Source organism: Ovis canadensis, chromosome 2 (assembly GCF_042477335.2).
Source record: "Ovis canadensis isolate MfBH-ARS-UI-01 breed Bighorn chromosome 2, ARS-UI_OviCan_v2, whole genome shotgun sequence".
NCBI lineage: Eukaryota > Metazoa > Chordata > Mammalia > Artiodactyla > Bovidae > Ovis > Ovis canadensis.
In genome coordinates, this window is record NC_091246.1 from 156,832,832 (window position 1) to 156,856,641 (window position 23,810).

At 38.8% G+C, this 23,810-nt stretch overlaps 1 protein-coding gene across 6 annotated transcripts in view; it reads left to right on the forward strand.

The window, feature by feature from the left end:
* CCDC148 (coiled-coil domain containing 148) overlaps positions 1-23,810 on the forward strand; it is a 329,833-nt gene that overhangs the window by 214,486 nt on the left and 91,537 nt on the right. For all 6 annotated transcript variants that reach the window (XM_069577480.1, XM_069577479.1, XM_069577478.1 and 3 more), the window contains one exon: positions 17,672-17,790. In XM_069577480.1, the coding sequence (XP_069433581.1) occupies positions 17,672-17,790 (119 nt within the window). The remainder of the gene's footprint in view (positions 1-17,671; positions 17,791-23,810) is intronic.

A 23,810-nucleotide genomic window follows, 5' to 3' on the forward strand; every position in this document is an offset into this window, starting at 1 on the left:
ATCTTCTGCCTCAGTTATTCTACTGTTGGTTCCCTCCAGATGCTTTTGATCTCTGTTATTGCATTATTCATTATTGATTGACTATTTTTTATTTCTTCTAGGTCCTTGTTAAACTTTTCTTGCATCTTCTCATTCCTTGTCTCCAGACTATTTATCTGTAACTCCATTTTGTTTTCAAGATTTTGGATCATTTTTACTATCATTATTCTGAGTTCTTTTTTGGGTAGACCCCCTATCTCCTCCTTTTTGTTTGGTTTTCTGGGGTTTTATCATGTTCTGTTATCTGCTGAATATTTCTCTGCCTTTTCATCTTGTTTAGGTTGCTGTGTTTGGGGTGGCCTTTCTGTTTCCTGGAAGTTTGTGGTTCCTCTTTATTGTGGAGGTTCCTCCTAATGGGTGGGGTTGGACGAGTGTCCTGTCGAGGTTTCCTGGTTAGAGAAGCTTGTGTCAGTGTTCTGGTGGGTGGAGCTGGATCTCTTCTCTCTGAAGTGCAATGAAGTGTCCAGTAGTGAATTTGGTGTGGGTTTGGTGTGACTTTTGGCTGTCGGTGTGGGTTTGGTGTGACTTTTGGCTGCCTGTATTTTTGTGCTCAGGGTTATGTTCTTGCGTTGTTGGAGAATTAGCTTGGTATGTCTTGCTCTGAAACTTGTTGGCTCTTGGGTGGAGCTTGGTTTCAGTGTATGGAGTCTTTTGAATGAGCTCTTGTCGATTTATGTTCCATGGAGTCAGGAGTTTTCTGGTGTTCTCATGTTTTGGATTTAAGCCTCCTGCCTCTGGTTTTCAGTCTTATTCTTACAGTAGCCTCAAGACTTCTCCATCTATCCATATAGCACCAATGATAAATCATCTAGGTTAATGGTGAAAATGCCAACATCTGCTGGATCATGGGAAAAGCAAGAGAGTTCTAGAAAAACATCTATTTCTGCTTTATTGACTATGCCAAAGCCTTTGACTGTGTGGATCACAATAAACTGTGGGAAATTCTGAGAGAGATGGGAATACCAGACCACTTGACCTGCCTCTTGAGAAACCTGTATGCAGGTTAGGAAGCAACAGTAAGAACTGGACATGAAACAACAGACTGGTTCCAAATAGGAAAAGGGGTATGTCAAGGCTGTATATTGTCACCCTGCTTATTTAACTTCTATGCAGAGTACATCATGAGAAACGCTGGACTGGAAGAAACACAAGTTGGAATCAAGATTGCCAGGAGAAATATCAATAATCTCAGATGTGCAGATGACACCACCCTTATGGCAGAAAGTGAAGAGGAACTCAAAAGCCTCTTGATGAAAGTGAAAGAGGAGAGTGAAAAAGTTGGCTTAAAGCTCAACATTCAGAAAACGAAGATCATGGCATCTGGTCCCATCACTTCATGGGAAATAGATGGGGAAACAGTGGAAACAGTGTCAGACTTTATTTGGGGGGGCTCCAAATCACTGCAGATGGTGACTGCAGCCATGGAATTAAAAGACGCTTACTCCTTGGAAGAAAAGTTATGACCAACCTAGATAGTATATTCAAAAGCATAGACATTACTTTGCTAACAAAGGTCCATCCAGTAAGGGCTATGGTTTTTCCAGTGGTCATGTATGGTTGTGAGAGTTGGACGGTGAAGAAAGCTGAGCGCCAAAGTATTGATGTTTTTGAACTGTGTTGTTGGAGAAGACTCTTGAGAGTTCCTTGGACTGTAAGGAGACCTAACCAGTCTATTCTGAAGGAAATCAGCCCTGGGATTTCTTTGGAGGGAATGATGCTGAAGCTGAAACTTCAGTACCTTGGCCAACTTATGCAAAGAGCCGACTCATTGGAAAAGACTCAGATGCTGGGAGGGATTGGGGGCAGGAGGAGAAGCAGATGACAGAGGATGGGATGGTTGGATGACATCACTAACTCGATGGACACGAGTCTGAGTGAACTCTGGGAGTTGGTGATGGACAGGGAGGCCTGGCATGCTGTGATTCATGGGGTTGCAAAGTGTCAGACACGACTGATCGACTGAACTGAACTGAACTGAATGGTGAAAAGATTTTCCACAGCTGGGGACACCCAGAGAGGTTCACAGAGTTACATGGCGAAGAGAAGAGGGAGGAGAGAGATAGAGGTGACCAAGAGGAGAAGAGGGGGAATCAAAAGGGGAGAGAGAAATCTAGCCAGTAATCAGTTCGCTATTTGCTCTCCACAGTCTGGAACACTCAGAGAGGTTCACAGAGTTCCATAGGGAAGAGAAGATGGAGGAAGGAGATAGAGGTGACCAGGAGGAGAGGAGGGGGAGTCAAAAAGATAGAGACCAATCTAGCCTGTGATCAGTTCCCTAAGTATTCTCCACAGCCTGGAACACCCAAAGAGATTCACAAAGTAGAGAAGAGAAGGGGGAGGGAGGAAATAGTGGTGACCTGGGGGAGAAAAAGGAGAGTCAAAAGGGGAGAGAGTGATCAAGCTAGTAATTACACACTAAGTAAAAATAGGTACTGAAGATTGGATTCTTAAAGGTACAGAATTGATAGCAAATACCAAAAAGCAAAGATTAAAAATCTAGAGTAGAGGTTAGACTCTCAAAAATACACTATTAAAAAAAAGCAAAATCACAAAAATTATAAAAAATATATATGAAGTTTGCTTTAAAAATAGGGTTTTTTTGGCAAGGTAATAGTAAGTTATAAAAATGAAAATTAAAGGATTCATAGAGGGCTTAAAAATAAAAATTTTTAATTAAAAAAATGATAATAGTAAAAATATATCTAGGAATTTCTCTGGAGCTGTTGCGGGCAGTGTGGGGTCAGTTCAGTTTCAGATAGTTCCTTGTTCCAGCTTATACTTCTTCTCAAGGTCTATAGATCCCTTCCAATGTAGCCAGTGCTAACTACAGGGTTTTAATCTGTTGTACCTGTCACTTCCAAAGCGGTTCCCTCTTCTTCATTTATTTTGGCTTCCTCTGTTTTCAAGTCTCATTAGTATCTAACTTCTGCCCTGACACAAGGGGGCCAAGGTGGTCATTTATTTAGGCTCACTTGTTCAATTGTGCTGTGGGGAGGGAGGAACATTGCAAACAAATATCACTGGTGTGTGTGAGTAGTGCTCGCAGTGTCTCGGCCACTGGGTTTGCCCCACTCATGGCGTTTGTGCTTTCCTGGTCTACATTGCTGTTTCCAGGTTGCTCTGCAGGGGAACCTTCTGAGGCGGGCCCTGCGTTGTGTGCACTTCCCAGGTCTAAGCCACTCAGGTTCAGGTTCAGGTTCTCAGGTATTGCACAAAGGCACAGACTCAGTTGGGCCTGCATTTTGTGCCCTTCCCAGGTCCGAGCACCTTAGGCGACCAGGTGCTTGGTGAGCGCACACTCCCCAGGTGGGGCAGTGGGTCTTATCACCTCCCATGTCCCAGCCAGTGGGTTTCCTGGGTGCACAGCAGGAGCACCATCTCAGGTGTGCTGTGTGTCTCCTCTGGGGAGCTGATCTCTGGCTGTGACCCTCCCGGCAGATGTCAACTGTCCAGGATCCCAGGAAGACTTGGTTAGCAACTGGGGAGCCTGCTTGCAGTTTGGTAGAGGATGCCGTCTCTGGGTCCGAGTTTGCCCCTTGCCTTCCTGCTCTGGCTGTCACCCGGCTGCCTCCAGTTGGGGATGGGCCTTCCGCTGCCGGCTAGCTCCCCTCTGGTATTTGCTCAGTCCTTTGTTCTGTTAGTGGCCTGGCAGTGCCTTAGGTTAGAGCTTTTAGCGGGAAAGTTCTCTCTCTGTCTCTCTTTTTTTTTTTTTCTCCGGCTATCCCACAGTTTGGGTTGCTATCTCACCTTAGCTCTCTCAGATTGTCATCAGGGCATTCAGGCCTGGTCCTTACCCTAAGCAATGCAGCCCGCACCTCCCTGTTCAGCCCTCCTTGCTGGTGGGAGATGTGAGCGTCTGGGCTACTTCTCTGCTGGGAGTTGTGGTTAGGCGCATAATCTGTGGGTTTTATTTATTTATTTTTTCCTCCTGGTTATGTCGCCCTCTGAGATTCCAAAAGTCCCCACAGACCCACTGGTGAGAGGGTTTCCAGGTGTTTGGAAACTTCTTCTCTTTTATGACTCCCTCCCGGGGATGGGTCTCCATCCCTAACTCTTTTGTCTCTCTTTTTATCTTTTATCTTTTGTCCTACATCCTTTTGAAGACAATGTGCTGCTTTTCTGGGTGCCTGGTGTCCTCCGCCAGCGTTCAGAAGTTGTTTTGTGGCATTTGCTCAGTGTTCAAATGATCTTTCGATGAATTTGTGGGGGAGAAAGTGGTCTCCCCGTCCTATTCCTCCGCCATTTTAAGACCTTTCCCAATAATACAGAAGAATTTCTTTTAGCTTCAAAGTTTATAAGTAAAATAAAAGGGTTAAAAGAGAAAAACTAAAAATACACAGTGGACTAAACTATACATGAAATTTTCAGTTAGTTAAATTAAGCCCAACTATACATAGTAAAATAAATATATATACACATGTACACAGAACATACAAATGTGTATATTTGTGTACTTAGACATGCACAATTATGGTGTGACTTTCCTGCTCCTATCAGTGGGTATTGATGAGGGTTTAAGCTTGGGGTGATTAGGATAGTGCCTTTGCCATTATTTATGCCTAGAACTTCTCTATTTCTTCATCCTATATCATCCATCCTCACACTGGCCCACGTTGCTCTGATTGCTTCCTAGTAAGAATGGTCTTATGCCAAAGAAAGTTATTGGTTTTGCCACAACTGGTCAAAGTTCAGGCCTTAGAATACAAAATTTTTGCCCTGACTGATTCCAAAAGGGTTCATCAACTCTCTTTCTATTAATTCTTCTCTTTCCTGTTTAGGCCTTTGATTGCTATTGTATGTGTTTGTGCACCACAGGAACTGCAGGATATGGAACTGTCCTCTGCAATTTCCTTCAAATGTCTGTGACTGATTACTTTTCATTTCCAGTGAATTCTCTGCTGTTGCAGAGAAGGGTGATACAGATCTTGGGGATTTAGGCAGTGGGAAAAAGAGGCTTTAGCATCTCCTGGTCCAGATCCTCCATCCTTTTCCCTCAAGCTGCTCTTTCTCAACCTTGAATGAAGATGGTACAGGGAAAGGAGAGGGAGATAGAGAAAGATTAATGATCTAACTGGATCCCACTTAGAGTAAAATAACTTAAGGTATACTGCCAGTTTATGGAATATGCCACTGGGGACCAACTGAGTTGCAAACACAAAAAACCACCGTGGAGGCATTTAGTCAGGAAGGGACATTCAGATGATCTCAGATTGGTTTACAACACTTTTTTCCATCTTTATAAAATGAAGAATATAGAATGTAAAAACTTTCACAGACTCTTTAGACCCTAAAAATTCTTGAATCTCTCTGAACACCAGTTTGACCTCTTCTCTAAAATCCACCCACCCAAATCTCTCACTGCAAACTTTTTTGCAAAGGAACTTCCTGCTACTACAGCTAAAGGAGTAGCTGAGGACCATCTGGCTGAGGACCAATCTATTGAATGACTTCCCAACCCCTGTTTTGTAGTTTGCTCAATTACTAACTACCAGAAATGTGATCACACAAAGTGTAAGCAGGTGTTTTTCTTTTTAATTATTGGTCTTTTTATCTGGAAACCTGATAATATACCCCAAATATTGGTGCTATAAAATCTAGGTAAATTAACTATCAGGATATTACATTGGTCAAAAGGAAAAGATAGTTAATGTATATTTCATGTAGAAATGACTCCAAAATAAACTTAGGGGTTCAGATTTTATCTTCTGAATATTTAACCACTCCTCTGAATGATGTTATATGAGTAAAGAAATGAATGTGATATGGGAGAAAAAAAATAAGTCAAGGATCATATAATTTAAAAATAATAATATTCTGTATTTTCTCATTGAAATTTAGAAATGAACATTAACAGAACCTGTTAACTGATTATGACCTTCTAGTATGAGTCCAAATGTAGAGTCAGCTCTTGGTATTTGAGTTAGTAAGTGACAGAAAGGTAGGATGGTAATACAAGAGACTCACTTTTTTAGTTGCCATGTCTTTTAAACTGAAGATTTCCATTAGAATTTCTTTTTTGAGCATGGAAACACTGATTATGGATTCTTCCTAATCTTTGTCAGGATACAGTTTGAAGAAAAATTCAGATGGAGGGGGAAAAAATATCCAGGATGATAAAGAAGCAGATGTATTTGTTTTTCTGTAAAAGATTTCCCAGTAGGAAATTTTAAAAGTAAAGACTTAAAAATTATCTCCAGGTGTCAATATTTGGCTGCATTTTCTGGCTAGGTCTTGATTGTTCATGGTGATTTGATTTAATTAACAGACACCTATGCAATGCTTGCTGTGTGCAAGGCACTGTTCTATGTTTATTTAATCTTCTTAATAACCCTAAGGGGTGGGTACTAATATGATCTTCATTTTATAGATGAAGAAACAGAGATACATAGAGGGAACATAATTTCCCCAAAGTCACATAGCCCCTAAGAGGTGCAGCTAAGATTTGAACCCAGGAGGTGTAACTCCATCATTCACGATATTAAACACTGTGCTGTGCTGCCCATCACTCTGATTGCTGTTTACTGTTAATTTTGTGATTAATCCATTTTAAGAACACTTGGTTTCAAACTATTTGCTTTAGGGTCATTTTCATGGCTTTGATCCTGTCCTAGTTTACTCAGAACTGTTAAATAGGTAATTGTTAATTTAAAATCTCTTTCGTAGTCTGCTTACTAGAAGTATTTCTTTCATGTTCTACAAGTACAGTCTGTCTTAATCTTGTTAATATTCTCTCAGGATTTCTCTCCTTGGGATAATGAACCACTATAGCTTAACAGTACAAGAAACCAGACCGTTATAGTTTGATCACAGCTGAAGTGTCAAATATAAGACATGTTTTGTGAACAGGTTAAAAAAAAAAAAAACAGCTTCATTGCCTCCTTGGTGTTGTTCTTTTGTTAAGTTGACTGAAGAAAATATTAATGATTTTGATGTGAGTTTTATTTTAAGCCTGTCTATACTTTATTTCACAAGAAGAGAATTTCCATGGGCTTTCAGTATCACATTTACCAACCTATCAGAATATGCACCCATTCCCTACCTTTCCTTCTTTAACAATGCATTATGTATTTGTGCTCTTGTCTGCGGCCAGTCCCTTCATTTATGCTCAGAATCCTGTTCCCCCTCTCCTACTCAAGGCCATCAAATCTCTCCCACCTCCGTTATTCCCCTCCTTTTGTTCTAGATCTTTCCTATTAACCTACAAATATACCATTCTGACTTGAATTTATTAGTAAAAAAAAATATTCTCCCTTGACTTTACACCTCCTCCCTTAAGAAAATCACATCACCTCCGTAGCCTATACACACTGTCCTCACTTCTTCCCACCCATTGTCTCTGGAGCCATTTTCTCCCTTGATTCCAGCAAAATTGTGCTTGTCAAGGGCTGTAGTGATCTCCATGTTGCTAATTTCAGGGGTCAATTCTCAGTCCTCACTTTGTATAAGCTATTCAGATGGAAGTGATCACTGCCTCCTCTTTGGAAAACTTGATATTTAGCTTCTAGGAAGCCATTCTCTTTGTTTTATTTCACTGCGTTGTCCTCAATAAATTTGGATGGATCCTCTTCACCGTTCTACCTCTAAGTCTTGGAGTTCCCTTGGGGAACTTTCTAGGGGACCTCAATTGATCCAGTATACTTTATATGCCATTTACATGCTGACTCAAATTACTGATTATCTCTGGTAGAGATTTCTCTCTTGAAATGCAAACTCACATATTTCACTGTCTCATATCTAATATGCCCCAAATATAATCTTGCTTTCCTCTAAACCTTCTCTTTCCTCTACATTCCATTTCTCAACAAAGAGAAACCTATTCTCCCAGTGCTTGGGCTAAACATCTTGATATTTTTTTCTGCCCCCTTTCTTTCTTATTTATTTTTAATTGAAGGATGATTATAATATTGTGTTGGTTTCTGCCATACATCGACATAGATCAGCCATAGGTATACATATGTATACCTCTCCCTCTTGAGCCTCCCTCCTACCTCCCACCCCATCCCACCCCCTAGGTTGTCCCAGAGCCCTAGTTTGAGTTCAAAAGCCTTGATATTTTGACTCATCCCTCCCCTTTACATCCTATACTCACATTGTCATGCCTTATCACTTCTCCTGCTCCACCCGTCACAACCTGCTTCTTCCTCTTCAAGCACCCTAGCACAAGCCCCCTTAGCCTTTTGCGCTGGCTGTTCCCTGTGCCTGGGAGTCTTCTCCCAGGTGTCTGCATAACTCACTCCATTCAGGGTCCCACTCAAATGTCAGCTTATCAAAGAGAGCATCTGTCCTTGATTACCAAACTTAAAATAGCATCCTCCTTCCCTGTCACTGTGTCCATTTACCCTACTTAATTTTTTTCTTAGCTTTTATCATTCGTCTAACATCTTTTTATTTATTTATTGACTGTCTCTTCTAGAATGTAAGCCCAATAAAAAGGAGGAACTTGTCCATTTTCTTATTGTTTTATCTCCAGTGCCTGACACAAGGCACTCAATAAATATTGTTTGAATGACTGAATTTAGTGAATGAACAGAAAACAACTGTACTTTGATGCTGAGATATAGAGGAAAATATGTCAAGCTAGGAGACCCTGGCAAGGTGGGTGACCTTGGGCAAGATATGTAGGCTCTGTGGGATTTTGCTTACTCAATTGTAAAATGAGGTGTTTGAATTAAATGATTGCTGAAATCACCTCAGCTCTAAGAAGTCAGGATTGAATGACTCTTAGGTTTGATTACTTTTCACTTTTCACTCTCTCTGACATTTCAGGCTTTGAAATACAACATCCTCAGTATATATACTCCCTTCTTAATGAATAGTGAAAAGAGAGAAATTAAACAAGATTACAAATTCATTTTAGTCATATCAACATATGACATGATCATTATGTAATATTTCAATGCCCAGACTGAAAATAGACCTTACTCCTAAAGAAGATATCACAGTTATTTTTAAATCCACCTGGCATTTCAATTAAGAGGGAGATAACTAATGTGTTTACCCCAGAATACTTTCTTGGCTCATCATGTTCCAGGGACATAAGACTACATTGAGGCAGAAAATAGCTATTGCCAATTTGAGTTGGCAGCTCAGCTATGGGAAAAAAGCTCACATAAGTGACCAAAGTGAACATCACCTAAAAAATTCATGTTATTTACTTACACATATAGAAACCACATACTTCCAAACAATTTGTAATAAAGGCACCGATGTTACTGTGCTAGATACCCACCCACTCGGTCATGGCGACTCTCCATTCTGCCCTGTGTCCCTGAGAGTTGTCTCATAGGAGGCTCCCTTATTCTCAGGCCTTTGGTTGGGTTCAGTCAAAGTGGAATGCTACAGATGAAGATAAGATGAGAAAGTGAGGTTGGGACCGCTGTTCTCACAGTTCCTGACCCTGCAGAGTTGTGTTGACTAGCTGTGTCCTCCAACAAGGTCTCAGCCCTAGCCAGGTGGCCCTGCCCATAGGAGATGGGGAAGGCCACCTGACAAGCTCTTCTCTGGCTCTGGGTAGAGCAGCCTGGCTACCGCATGAGCCCTTGTGATTGCCCTGCATTCCAATCTTCTTTATCATCATCCCCTTATTACATTCTTCTGGATTTATCCTAATTTTGAGTGTGCCATCTGTTTCCTATTAGGAATTGTTAAAATAGAAAATTAGTAAGAGAATAAGAGACAAAAAACTAAGAGGATGGGAATATAGTTATGTCAGCACACCAAGACTAAAAAGGGGTACTCTAATTGAACATGGGTAAAGTTAAAAGGAAGCATTTAGCTCTTATTTGCTAATAATAGACAACATCTAGCACACCAGGAGCTGGCGGGGGGAGGGAGGCAAACCGCCCAAGGAAAAGCATTTTCAGTAGTTTTACTGCATCTAAACCAACTCTCATATAATATTGTGTTAACCTTCTAAGGCCTTCAAAATAAAATTAAATCATAATTCTATAAAACTTTTTTACAAAAATGGAAAGTGGTGCATGCAAGATGACAAATATAGAAAATGTTATATACAGGGATATACAGTATTTTTGCCATCTGATTTGATATGGGAATAGAATTTGGAAACTTCCAGAATGAATAACAGTCATGTCCCATACATATTCCTTCTAAATTTTGATTTTTCTTGGCTATACTTTTAATACATCCCTTTGTAATTATGAAGTCTTTTATGTCCATAGATAGTTTGGAAAATTACCATAAATCCACCCCCAAATTGTAAACCATTAGCAAAATATTAATAACAGTGTTCTTATATTCTTTTTTCCTAATGTGTGCTGAGTCGCTTTAGTCATGTCCATCTCTTTGCAACCCCATGGGCCGTAGCCCATCAGGCAGGATTTTAATTTAACTGGATACATACTACATATATTATTTTTAACCTGATTTTTCCCATCTGTCAATATATCTAGGATATTTTACTCTGTATTTCTACCACATAATTTTTAGTGTTTGCTTAGTGTTTCATTATGTGAATAATTGCATTTAACCAATTTCTTATTTGGGAGGTATTATATTATTGCCAATTTTCAGCCTATTTTAAGGCTGTAATGAATATACCTATATATAAATCTTTGTATAGGTATCTGGTATTCATTCTTAAACTTCATTTTTTAATTTTTAAGACTTTTGCTAGTTATTTCCCTATTTATTCCTTGAAAAGTGTATGACAGTTTACCCTCTCACTAATGGTAGATGCTGTTGTTTATCAAATTGGAGATTGGTGACAAAAATGTTCAAAACACTGAAAGTAAGTAGCTGAAATACAAATAGTCTGAACTGTAGACTGAAAGGAGATCCATTATATTCAAATAACCAGGCAGGAGGGTGTAAAAACTGATTTTCTATTTTAAACACCAGAGAACTAGCTTTGATTTTTTTACCCATGTAGAGTTGTTCCATCTTTGCATAAAGAATGTCCTGCAAAATAATTCTTCTGAGGCTAATTTTTTGCTCAGAAGCTTCAGCACATCCTGGATTAAAGCCCACAGAGATCTCTATACCATAAAGGATGAAGAGATAATGTTAGTTGAAAGGTTCTGAGGATGGAAGTGACCAAGGGTCCATCTTTAGCACAAAAAACCTTGAATTTGGCTTCCATAGACAATTTGACTTAGAGAAGTGTCATGTTCCCGTGCTCTGCTGGGATTAAACGTACCGCTATACCCCACAGGACTAAACAAATTGGTTCACTCATGTTTATGGTCTATCATTATTATCTATCTGGATGCTTTATTAATAGGTTTGGATTTGTATGAATTGATACAAGAAAAGTGCTATGTACAATGTTGCCTTTCCATATTATTTTCCACTGGAGTAATTTAGCAAATATGTGTCTTGTATACCTCTTATCTCTAAGATGTGATTACTACTGGTTACAAATAAATGCTGCAGTGTAAAGCATGTTCCTTACCTTTCAGAAGTTCACACAAATGTATGAAAATTTATGTGGCAAAATATAGATAATTGTCAAACTGATTGCATAGAAATGAGTCAGACTTCTGTTGGTGGTGATTTTATGTGATATAGGCTCATCTATGTGAAACAAGCGGGAAAATTTAAAGTAAAAAAATCCTTTTTTTAATTAAGAGGTCCTGTCATGTTTTCATATATAGCAACAGCACATTTGTGTGTGTGTGTGTGTGTGTGTGTGTGTGTGTGTGTGTGTGGCAGTGCATATTCTAGGCCAAAGTAGAAAAGATGCAAGGAATTAGCTAAATAAATGAAAACTTAGAAAATTGAATTAAAATTGTTTTGCCTCAGTGGTTTATGAGGAATGGAACTGGATATTTTCACTTCATATTTCATATATTTTGTCTATCTGGTTAAAAATTTATGACCTCCTCCTGAATAAGTCATTGAAACCTTTGTAATGACTTAGGAGCAAGGTCTAGAAGTTTATTTGTTCAAAGATTCAGTATCACATAGATTGCTTGAAATCAGAGACTAAACTGTTTTCTTACTATAATGCTTTAGCCTTAACTTTCTAATGTCTGAAAAGTGCAAGTATTAGTTGCTTGGTCTGATTAGCTGATTAGTCCAATTCTTTGCCACCCCATGGACTGTAGCCTCCAGACTCCTCTGTCCATGGGATTTTCCAGGCAGAAATACTGGAGTGGGTTACCATTCCTTTCTCCAGGGGATCTTCCCGACCCAGGTCTCCTGCATTACAGAGAGATTCTTTACCATCTGAGCCACAAGGGAAACCCTTCTATGTGTAAATAAGAAATTTTTATTCCATACTGAATTATAACTCAGACTGAAGAAATGAAAAAGTTATAGTTGAACGTTTATGTAATATTAGCACAAGATTTTTTAAATTAAACTCTGATATACTCTAATACCATAAGCATCATGTTTACTAGTCAAGTTTTTAATGGGAAACAAATTGTTTGGAAGATTACAAAAGTAAGGTGGGATATAAAAAGTATATTAAACCCTCTGAAAAGATAGCACAACATTATTTTGGCTCATAAATCTATATAGAGAATAGTTTTTTGAGTTTGTTTATACTTATAGTGGCCTAACTTTACCAAAATGAGCAAAATGTGGAACTGTGAAAGAGGACTGTCCAATAGAATCAAAGATAACAAGAGGAAATGAAGGATAATGAGGGCCCATTTCGGTTTTCAGAAAAGAAAACTTTTTCAAGAAATTTCGTCTGCAAGTTTAGAAGAAACAAGGTTTAAATTCCACTTGTCTCCTGTGCACTAGCTTTCTGGTTCCTCTATCATTGGAAAGCTGTAAGGACCACTCAAAAAGTCTAAAAAGTAGTATGTTTACAATCTATGTCTCAACAAATGTCCTAAAGGGCTAGTTAAATACTTAACCTTAACTTTAGTTGAAGCTTGCAAAGCCAGTATTTCATGACACACACTTCCTGCTCTTATTAACTGATGGAAAGTGAATGGAACTGTCCTTAGGGAAGTGTTGTGTTTGGACTTTACAACCCTGCAAATAAAACTGCTGGCCTGGTTCCCATCCATAACTTTGTTATTCTCAGACCAGAGATCAGAAAATGCTTCCACTCACCTTAGCGATGATCACTTAAGCCCTATTGTGTGTCAGACATGATACAATGTCCTAGAGATACAAAGGTGAATAACGCAGATCAATATAGAAAGTGCTATGCTAAGGATACATAAAATAGTGCCTAACTATGTCTGGAGAAGAGGGGGAAGGAGGAAGGCTGGAAAGCAATGCTATAGTTGAGTCTTAAATGATGGACAGGGGGATGTAGCAGGCAATAAGGCAGGGCAGAGCATGCCAGGCCTGTAGTAAACGTCCCGATAGAGCAATAACAATGGCAGTGGCAGTCCCTCCTGAAAGCAAATGAAAGAGCACAAGGCAGAACAAAGGAGTGAGGGTAAAAAAATCTTAATTAAGGACAAGGGGGATGCCAAAGATTGAGCTAACATTTTTCCTAGAGGGTTCAGAGGAAGATTCAAGAAGATGGCATTTGTTCTGGTCTTAATGGTAGAGTAAAACTGACATGTAGAGGGGGGAAATGAAGTCATATTGGTTGATAAAACTGCAAAAGGCAGATAAACATGGAAGTGCATGACTGCCTTCTCTTTTCTATTTAGTTCTCACTCTGCAGATGTTGTCTAGTCCCTTGACATCATACAATTTTAAGAGGATATCGCCTTAATTTAGATCTCCAGTCCTGAATTCTCCTGAGTCACCCATCTGTGTACCTCCAGATGTTTATGTGGAATTTCTGCTTAAATGTCATACAGTCATGTCAACTGTTTAATGTTTAATAGTGAGCCCCTGACTTTCTTTCCTGAACCTGTTGTTCTTCTAATTTCTAATTTCCCATCTCAGTTATTGGTACCATCATCTACCCAGTTGCTCTACCAAAACCCTAGGAATTATTCTTGATTCTTTTAACTTCAACCACTGTATCTAATCCTTCAGTGAGCACTCTGACTCTACTCAAAAGCATATTTTAGATTTGAATTCTTAATTTCCTGAATCCCAGTGATTATTTTTGCTTTATTCTATTTTGCTCCTCTACTGTCCATTCTTTTAAAAATTTAAGTTACGTCATATTGCTCTTTGCTTTAAACTCTTCTATGTCTTTTTTTAGAACTAAATCCTTGCCTAATCATCTAGCTACCATCTAGCTTACCAAACTCACTTCCAGTCTAAATTTGAACCACCTGTTCCAGCTGCTCTGGTTTCTTCCTGATTCTGCAAAGTCATTCTCACTCAATGCCATTGTACCCAAAGCTCACACTTCCTTCAGTGGTCTCCTTCATCTCTTTTCATCGTTTCCTTACCCTCCTCTTCCAAATTTTAATCCAAATGTCATTTAAAGCTATGCTTTCTAATAGTTCTTCCCAGATTTTTCTAAATTATCACGATATTTATTTCCTTCCTAGAATTTAACATAGTATTCTTTTCATTCATTTACTTGTTATCTCTCTTTGCAGAAACTCTCAGAACCTTGAGGCCAAGGCTTTATTTCTTTTTAAGCATCATATCCCAAGTATCTGGCTTAAAGTAGATGCTCAATGAGTATTTGTTGAATAAATGAATCCCAAAGTCACTAGTTTCTTAAGACTATAAGCATTGGTAGAATCAAATACAGAGACACTTAAAAAAATAAGACACTACGTAAAATAAATTTGGTTTGATCATTGGGAAGTCATTGTCAGAAGTAGTCAATTGGAGTGGAGGCAGAGGTACGTCATGGGTGAGGATTAAAATAGGAGATGTAAAATTGGAGGAGAGTATTCTTGACTGAAAGGGGACAATGAAGGGTATGGTGCTACAGTCTTGGGGTGTGTAAAGAAAGTACTTTACAATTTTGGTTAATGAATAAGATTTGTTTAGATTTTCATGCGAGGAGAAAGAAGCATAGACCAAGAGGTTGAAGTTACAAGGGAAGAAAGGGTAGGTGATGGAAGATTATAGTGATGGAATTGGAGAATAGGATATGGAACCCAGGTGGGGGTTAAGTTTTGGAAGTGCTCCTCACTTCCTCTGAGGAGCAGGCCATCAAGGAAATGATCTTTTAGGATTTCCATTTCTTCTCATAAAAGCAAAGAAATAGAGGCAGGTATGGAACTGAACATAGTGAACAGGCTTTCAAATGATACCATGAGCAAGCTGAGACGCACTGGCCAGGAGTTCATAAAAAGGAATGCTGATTGTCAATAAAGATTCAACTGAAACCATCAATTTGGTACCAGTTTATAAAGTCTTGTGATTCTTTCATCAATCACCCATTTATTAGGTATATTCTATCTCCTGGACACTTTAGTTGTTGCTGGAAGTGCGGAGGGTAATAAATCAGTTTCTGCAGTCTACCGGGACAGAGGAATAAGCATACCAATTAGCAAAGCCTTGTGGGGAGGCTTATACCAGAGGAATAAAATTATACAAGCAGAATACAGAGGATGATGGGGAAGGGGTCATAGGTCTGGTTGTAAGATAAATAGCTATAACTGAAGCTCTTGTAATTGGAGCCATTCTCCATCATAGTAGAGTCCTGGAGGGGGAGGTGGCTTACTGGAATGGAGGAAGTCATGCGTCTGTGAGTTAGCAGGTCAGGGGGGCTTCAGACTGAAGTTGACCAGAAAGGTAGAAGTTCTTCTAGACAAGGCCCATGCGGCTGTGGCTCAGATATCTGAATTCTCAGTGAATATTTGAGAGTGACCTGGAAGTCCACACATACCAGTGAAAAGGCTAGGTAGAGGGTAATACAGCCAGATGGTGTAAACATCAAAGGAAGAAAGCATTGTACTTTCGAGGGACAGCATCGTGGTCTCAAAGGAGCCATTAACAAGACAGAAAATGCTCAAACCACTCCCCAGCCTCCTGGCAAACAAGGCATCGTAAGAAAAGCATCCTTCACTCAGGAGAATTTCAGCCAAGACAAGAGGGAGGGAGGGAGCAAAGGGGAGAGAGAGAGAGAGAGTGATTTGTTAGCTACAGCAAAGGCTGAGGGTACCAGAGTCAAGGATGGAAATGGTTGGTTCTGAGATGCCAAAAAGCCTCAGGCCTGCACAGGCCACTGAACCAGATGGTGTCAGTGATCTGAAGATACCAGCAACCATGAATTGGTCCACTTCTTGTCAAGGGATTGTTGGCAGAAGGACCACTGACTTCCCCTCAAGGTCAATGCTGGGAGTAAGCAATATTGTCAATGGTCAGAACCCAGAGAAAAATGCCCTGTAATCCAATATCTTTTCTTTTGAAGTATCTCTTTTCTCTCTGATTATGAAAGAAATATATATTCACTGCACAAAATAAGGTAACACAGAAAAGTATGAAGAATAAAATAAAGATCAGTTATAAACCCCGAGGAAGGTAATATAATGGTTGTTAACATTTCCATATCTGGAGCTAATAGAATGCTGAGGCATTTATCAGTTAGGACTCTGAAATGTGTCAGTGTTCCTTTTTCTCCCTTTCCTACCCTCTCTTTCACCTTCCATCTTTGGTGCTGCTACCTTTCTACCTTCCTCTCTGTTCCCCCCAAATTCAGACTTCAACCATGTCTGGTATAGAATCACCTTACCTTGGAGCCATCCAGTTACTCATTAAGCATTGAATGGATGTTGCTATTATGGCTGCTGGTGTTGCAGGCCTGCTGCAGAGTTGCTATGGCTGTGCCCATGGCCCTCGGGGTGCCTCTTCTTGTTCCTCCAGGGGTCAGAGACCACGCTGCTGGGCAAGTCTGAAAACCACTTAGCTTTTCATATTCATTTCTCAAAAGAGAAAAATGCCACCTTGGGGATGAGGCTAACCCAACCTTTACTAAAGCCCCTCTGCTGGTAGTAACTCACTACCATTCACCATCAAGGTACTGTTTTTTACCAGCAAGATTCAGTCTCTTGACCCAGACACAGCATGGCAGGCCAGTCGTTGAATGGTCCTCTGTCAATTAAACAGAAACTTCAGTTGTGCCGTCACTAGCGGAATAATGGTTTCGGCCCCCTGAAACTAGCTTATATGTGCTTCAGATTTTCTCTTGCTGCCTACATTCCCAGAAAAGGGAGGTAAAACATGCCTAGTGAGACGGTACTTTCACTTTTTTTGAGCTTGATAAATTTGTCCTTCATTTTACCACATAAGTCAGAATGACTGTTTGTCACAACCCTGCTAATTTTTTCTTTTCCTCCTTCCTCCCACCTGTCTCCTGCCACATCCCCAGAAGCATAAAGCTTTCAATATCTTGCTGTCCATTAGCATAAATAAACTCATGCTTTTAAAGTAAAAATAGATTTAATGCTATATTTGTTAAAGATTACATTACCATAAGAGGATAAAAATATTCTTGAGTAACAGGTAGATCATTTACTTTAGAGACAAGAATATGCTTTTATTGTGGTTCCCTGAAAGTAGATTATTTTAGCCACAGATCAAAACTTTAGGTCTTGAGCACATGTTACATTTCCACTTTAGAAACTGTTAAACCATGAAGCTTCTCAGGACAAGTACTTTCACATTTCAACTTATTTGTTCTGTTGCCAGTGTATTGTAAGCAGACCAAAACCATGAAGGGCCATTTAAATTCAGTCTTTACTATATGAACCAATGGATAATGTTGTTATAATTTTGTTCCTTGTTTTTGTATCTCTGTTGTTAATTTAACTTTCATGTGATATTTATACATTAGATAAGAAAATACTTGGCTGATAAAGAACGGAAATGGCAGGAAATGGAAATGAGAGATCTTCGGCGTCTGGAAGAACTGAAGAAATTAATGGCTGAACAGTCAGTAAAAGACAGAGAAAGGTAAAAAAAAAAAAAAAAAAAAGTAAATTGTGTGGTAATAGAAGTCTTTTATAATGTGTTAAGTGAATGGAATCTTCCATAATGTGTTAGGATAAATAATATCAGAGGGAGCATTTTTCTGTACTTAATATGTCCTTACAATATTTATATTCACAAATTGAAAAGTGATACTTATAATATATTTTAAACTTTCATATTCATACACAAATCTCTAATTTTCTGTTTTGTTCCTTAGATAGCTTCCTAGTTAAAATCATCACAGAGAATTTCATAGTATTTGATTACCCACTGTGTTTGTGAAATAATACTGGCTGCTGCAGTGACTCAATATTTTGACCTAGAAGGAAGAAACCATTATTTAGAGGAAAAGGGAGACCCATTTATTATGACTGAGGCTGAGAAAGACAATACACAATCATACTGTGCTGTGTGCTTCCTTTTATTATACTTAAGAGGTATTTGATATAGGAAAAATCTTGAATTCCCTAGAATAATGTAATTTTAGAGCTGGAAAGGACATCTGAGGTGTAGTTTCCTCATTTTATGAGGATTTACTCATTGGAAAAGACTCTGATGCTGGGAGGGATTGGGGGCAGGAGGAGAAGGGGATGACAGAGGATGAGATGGCTGGATGGCATCACTGACTCGATGGACGTGAGTCTGAGTGAACTCTGGGAGTTGGTGATGGACAGGGAGGCCTGGTGTGCTGCAATTCATGGGGTTGCAAAGAGTTGGACACAACTGAGTGACTGAACTGAACTGAACTGAACTGCACTGAAAAATTAAAATTAAAAATTTCCGTAGTTTAATGTAGCAGTCAAGGTCAGTGAAGGGGCAGGGACGACATAGTATTTTGAATAGGAGAAGTTTAAGATAAAAAAATATTTATTCCAAGAAAAAAAAATTCTCAGGGCTGAAGGAGGGTTCTCATGGAAGAAACAAATTTGGAAATGTGAACCCTCCTCTCCACAGTTGGGATTCAGATCTCACTGTAGAAGGTGTGGTTGTGGCCTGCCACGTGGTGGGAAAGTCCTTGAACGGGCTCAACCAGAAGTTGTTCCCAGTCACTGGGCAAGCAGGAACACCCTACCTGGGTACAGGATGCCCAAACTGGAAGTCAGGCATTGTGATGCTTATGCTTCCAAGACTTGCTGGGAATCTGACGATGAGAGTACTTCTGAAATTTTATGGGAAACTGCCCACAGGGTGCACCTGAGCTCCACAAGCACCCCTGAGTGTACCCAACAAGTGCTGCTGGCAGCCATGAAGCAGCAGCAAGAAGGAGTGAACCCAGAAACTAGGAAGGAAAGCCCTTTCCTTCTTCGGAATCCCTCCAGCACCCTTTTCCATCATGGCTAAGCACTGTGCCAGCTGCAGAGCAGAAATGTTACAAGGTCCATCTCTATTTTCATAGAGCAGACAATGAAGGGTAGATTTGGAGCTGAGAGGCAATAAATTGGTTACTGGCATAGTTATATATTTTATCCAGCTCCTGGGTGGATTTTCACAAAAGATAAATTAAAAATAGATCTTTCATTTTGTAACATAAATCATAATAAAGTTTTCTTTACAGTTAGTCAATGTAAAAAAAAAATTGCCTGGAACTCTTCATATTTTCTGCTCAATTTCATTGTGAACTTAAAACTACTCTAAAAATAAAGTCTACTACAGTACTAAAAATTCCATTTTAGACTTATTGTAACTTAAGATGACATAACCATTTTACACAACAAAGTTCATTTATATCTAGGAAGCTTCCTTGTGACCCATGGAAATAATTTCAAATTCCAGTCACCAAGTTGCAGAGTGAATTTGGGGTTCCACACAGATGCCAGGCAATTCCCCTCAATTTTCTGAATAAAATTCAGTTGATTTTCCATGTATCTCAGGATTTATAATTGAGTTTAATCTGTTATGAAGAAAACCAAGAATATAGCAAAGCTAGGGCTCAAGGCTAAGTGATGAAACAACCATTGAGAAATCAGTTAAGCACAAACCAAGATATAAGAGGATACCAGAAGGCAGGCCAGGTCATGGGTCAAAGGCAGAAACAGGCAGTTCAGTATTAAAGGCAAGGCAAATGTGGGAATCAAAAGGCTGGTTGGATAGTCTGAAACTCAGCTAGAGGAACAAAAGAGAGCTCCAGGAATTAAAGGGGGTGGGGAAAAAAGAACAGCGGTGAAGTCCCCGCATGCTTCTAGTAGAATCTGCCCTCTTAGCCAAGGAGTTTCTTTGACTACAGAGCCATTTCAGCCTTGTGCTTCTTGTCCCAATAATTATCAAGATAAGCTGATTCAGAACTTTAGTTGAAAAGAAGAAAAGGAAAATTAGAAGGGCCTGTCTTACATAACATAAAAGAAAAATAGGTGTCATATTATAACATAGTGAAAATAGTACTAAAGACTAGGAACCAGGAGACCAGGGTTTTAGTATCTTATTTGAATGGTGTATGACCTAGGGAAAGTCATTAATTTAACCTCTATTAGGCTCTGTTTTGTTCTTTGTAAAAAAAAAAAAAAAACTGAACTGGATAACTTTTGAAGGCTAAGTGAGCTATCAACTTTTAAGAGTTTATGATCTGTATATTTTACTCATCTGAAATGTAGATTCAGATAATTATGAATCCAATCCTTGTATGCCAATGGAAAATCAGTGAAGAGGGCCATTAAAATATCCAGATAATGTATCAGAACATAATTCTCAGAAAATTTTGGATGATATTATAGATAAAAGCACAGTCCTCATTTTGTGATTTAGAGAGAGAGAATCTAACATGTAAAAATAGCTGATAACTTTTGCTTCTGACAAGAGCTAGAAATTGTGTTCTTTTGCAACCATCCTGATGCTGAGAAATGTGGTTGATTGGTTAAAATGTTTTTCTCCACTACTGAAATACAATTCACAAATCTCATATTTGATATTTTAACTGTAGGCACATTTTTCTCATGTCAGAATAAGAAGGCTTGAAGCAGTTTCCAGATCTGTTAAAAACACACATACACATAGCCTTGAGAGTTTGAAAACTTCTGTTATTTCATTTTTCTATTTTCTAACTCTAATATTAAATTTCTTGAAAATAGTACTCATAAATTAACACATATATTAGGTTAAACCATAAGAAAATTCCATTTTTATAGGTCAAACAAAGGTTAAGTATGGGCAGTTTTATGCAGTTCAACATAATAAAGAGATATAGCAATTTATTTACTAATTACATATCCTGTCTCAATCTGTTATAAGCTGCCTTGTGCCCTCATCACTTTACTGACATTGTTCTTGCCATAGTTTCCACTAACCTCCTAATGCCCTATTTTTATTTCTCAACAATGTCAAAGAAGTGGAGAGGGAAGGCTCTAGAATCAGGTTGTCAACATAAGAATCCTGTCTCTATCCTTTATAGCTGTGTGACATTTGGGTAAATTATTTCACATTTCTGTGCTTCAGTTTCTTCACCTATATAATGAAGAAATAAATAGTATCTTCTTCGTGGGATTGTTGCAAGGGATAAGTGAGATATTAAATGGAATGCACACATAGTGAATATTCATTAGATATAAAGATTTCTGTCAATTGATGTTTTAAAACATGGGACACTAACATAATTTGTTCTCAAAATATTTAAGCATTTTAAATGTTTTAAATAAAAGGTGTAATAATGGGGACACTTTTTAAAACTGAAATATAGTTGCTTTACAATGTTGTGGCAATCTCTGCTGTACAGCAAAGTGACTTAGTTTTAAATTTTTATGCATTCTTTTTTTAAAAGATTCTTTTCCATTATGTTTATCCCAGGAGATTGTATACAGTTCCCTGTGCTATATACTAAGACCTTGCTGTTTATCCATTTTAAATGTAATAGCTTGCATCTACCAACCCCAAATTCCTAGTCCATCACTCTCCACCCTCCTGCCCCAGCTTGGAAACCACAAGTCTGATATCCGTGTCTGTGAGTCTAACCCTGTTTCATTTCATTTGTGTCATATTTTAGATTCTACATATAAGAGATATCATATGGTATTTATCTTTCTCCTGACTTACCTCACTTAGTTGATAATCTCTAGTGTCATCCATGTTGCTGCAAACGGCATTATTTCACTCTTTTTATGGCTGAGTAGCATTCCATTGTATATATGCATCACATCATCTCATCCATTCATCTGTAATGAACATTTAGGTTGTCTCTGTACTTTGGCTATTGTGAATAGTGCCACTATGAATATAGGGGTGTGTGCGTCTTTTGGAATTATAGTTTTGTCTGGGTATATTCCCAGAAGCAGGATTGTTAGATCATATGGTAATTCTATTTCTAGTTTTCTGAGGACTCTCTGGGTGGCTCAATGGTAAAGAATCTTCCTACCAATGCAGAAGATGTAGGTTGGAACTCTGGGTTGGGAAGACCCCCGGAGAAGGAAGTGGCAACGTACTACAGTATTCTTGCCTGGAAAATCTCATGGACAGAGAAACCTGGTGGGCTACGGTCCATGGGGTCACACAGAGTCAGACACAACTTAGTGACTGCGCATGCTTGCGCGGGGAACCTCCATGCTGTTTTCCACAGTGCTGTACCAACTTACATTCCCACCAACGGCATAGGAGGATTTCCTTTTCTCCACATTATCTCCAGCATTTGCTATTTGTAGACTTTTTAATGATGGCCATTCTGACCATTTGAGGAGGTACTGTACCCCATTGTATTTGCATTTCTCTAATAATTAGTGATATTGAACATCTTCTCATGTACCTACTGACTATTTGTATGTCTTCTTTGGAGAAATGTCTATTGACGTCTTCTGCCTATTTTCCAGCTGGGTGAGTTGTTTGTTCATTGTTGAGTTGTATGAGCTGTATGTATATTTCGGGAGACCCTTATACAATCTCTCCACTGAAAGTCTTCTCTGATATCAGCTGTTTCATACATACATACAAACTATATATGCCTAAGTAAAACATGACTTTAAGAGCAACAAAGACCCAATACATTTTACATTATGGTAACACTGTATTTGTTTCAGCTGCCACAACAAAATACCATAGACTGATGGCTTAAACAACAGAGATTTATTTTCTCACAGTTCTGGAGGCTACAAGCCCCAAGATCAAGGTACCAGCATTGTTGACTTCTGGTAAGAACTCTCTTCCCAGCTTTTAGACACTTGCTTTATATTCAGAAGGTGGGAAGAGAAAGATAGCAAATTCTCTGATGTTTCTTCTTAAAGGGCACTAAACTAAATTTATTCCATCAAGAGGGCCCTACCTTCATGACCTCATTGAAACCTAATTATTTCCCAAAGGATTCATCTTCAAATACCATTACATCAGTGTTTAGATTTCATATGAATTTTGCAGGAACAAGGTCAGTTTATAGCAACCATTTGTATATAAAAAAACACATTTATATATGGCAAATTACCTATTTATTATTAACTACTATTTATTGGTTGCTCCTAGCACATAAGGCTTTTGTGACAATTAGGAAAAGTACTGAAAGACTAGATATCGCTTCAAGAAAATTAGAGATACCAAGGGAACATTTCATGCAAAAATGAGCTCAATGAAGGACAGAAATGGTATGGACCTAACAGAAGCAGAAGATATTAAGAAGAGGTGGCAAGAATACAAAGAAGAACTGTACAAAATAATCTTCATGAATCAAGTAATCATGATGGTGTGATCACTCACCTAGAGCCAGACATCCTGGACTATGAAGTCAAGTGGGCCTTAGAAAGCATCACTATGAATAAAGCTAGTGGAGGTGATGGAATTCCAGTTGAGCTAGTTCAAATCCTGAAAGATTATGCTGTGAAAGTGCTACACTCAATATGCCAGCAAATTTGGAAAACTCAGCAGTGGCCACAGGACTGGGAAAGGTCAGTTTTCCTTCCAATCCCAAAGAAAGGCAATGCCAAAGAATGCTCAAACTACCACACAATTGTACTCATCTCACACACTAGTAAATTAATGCTTAAAATTCTCCAAGCCAGGCTTCAGCATTATGTGAACCATGAACTTCCAGATGTTCA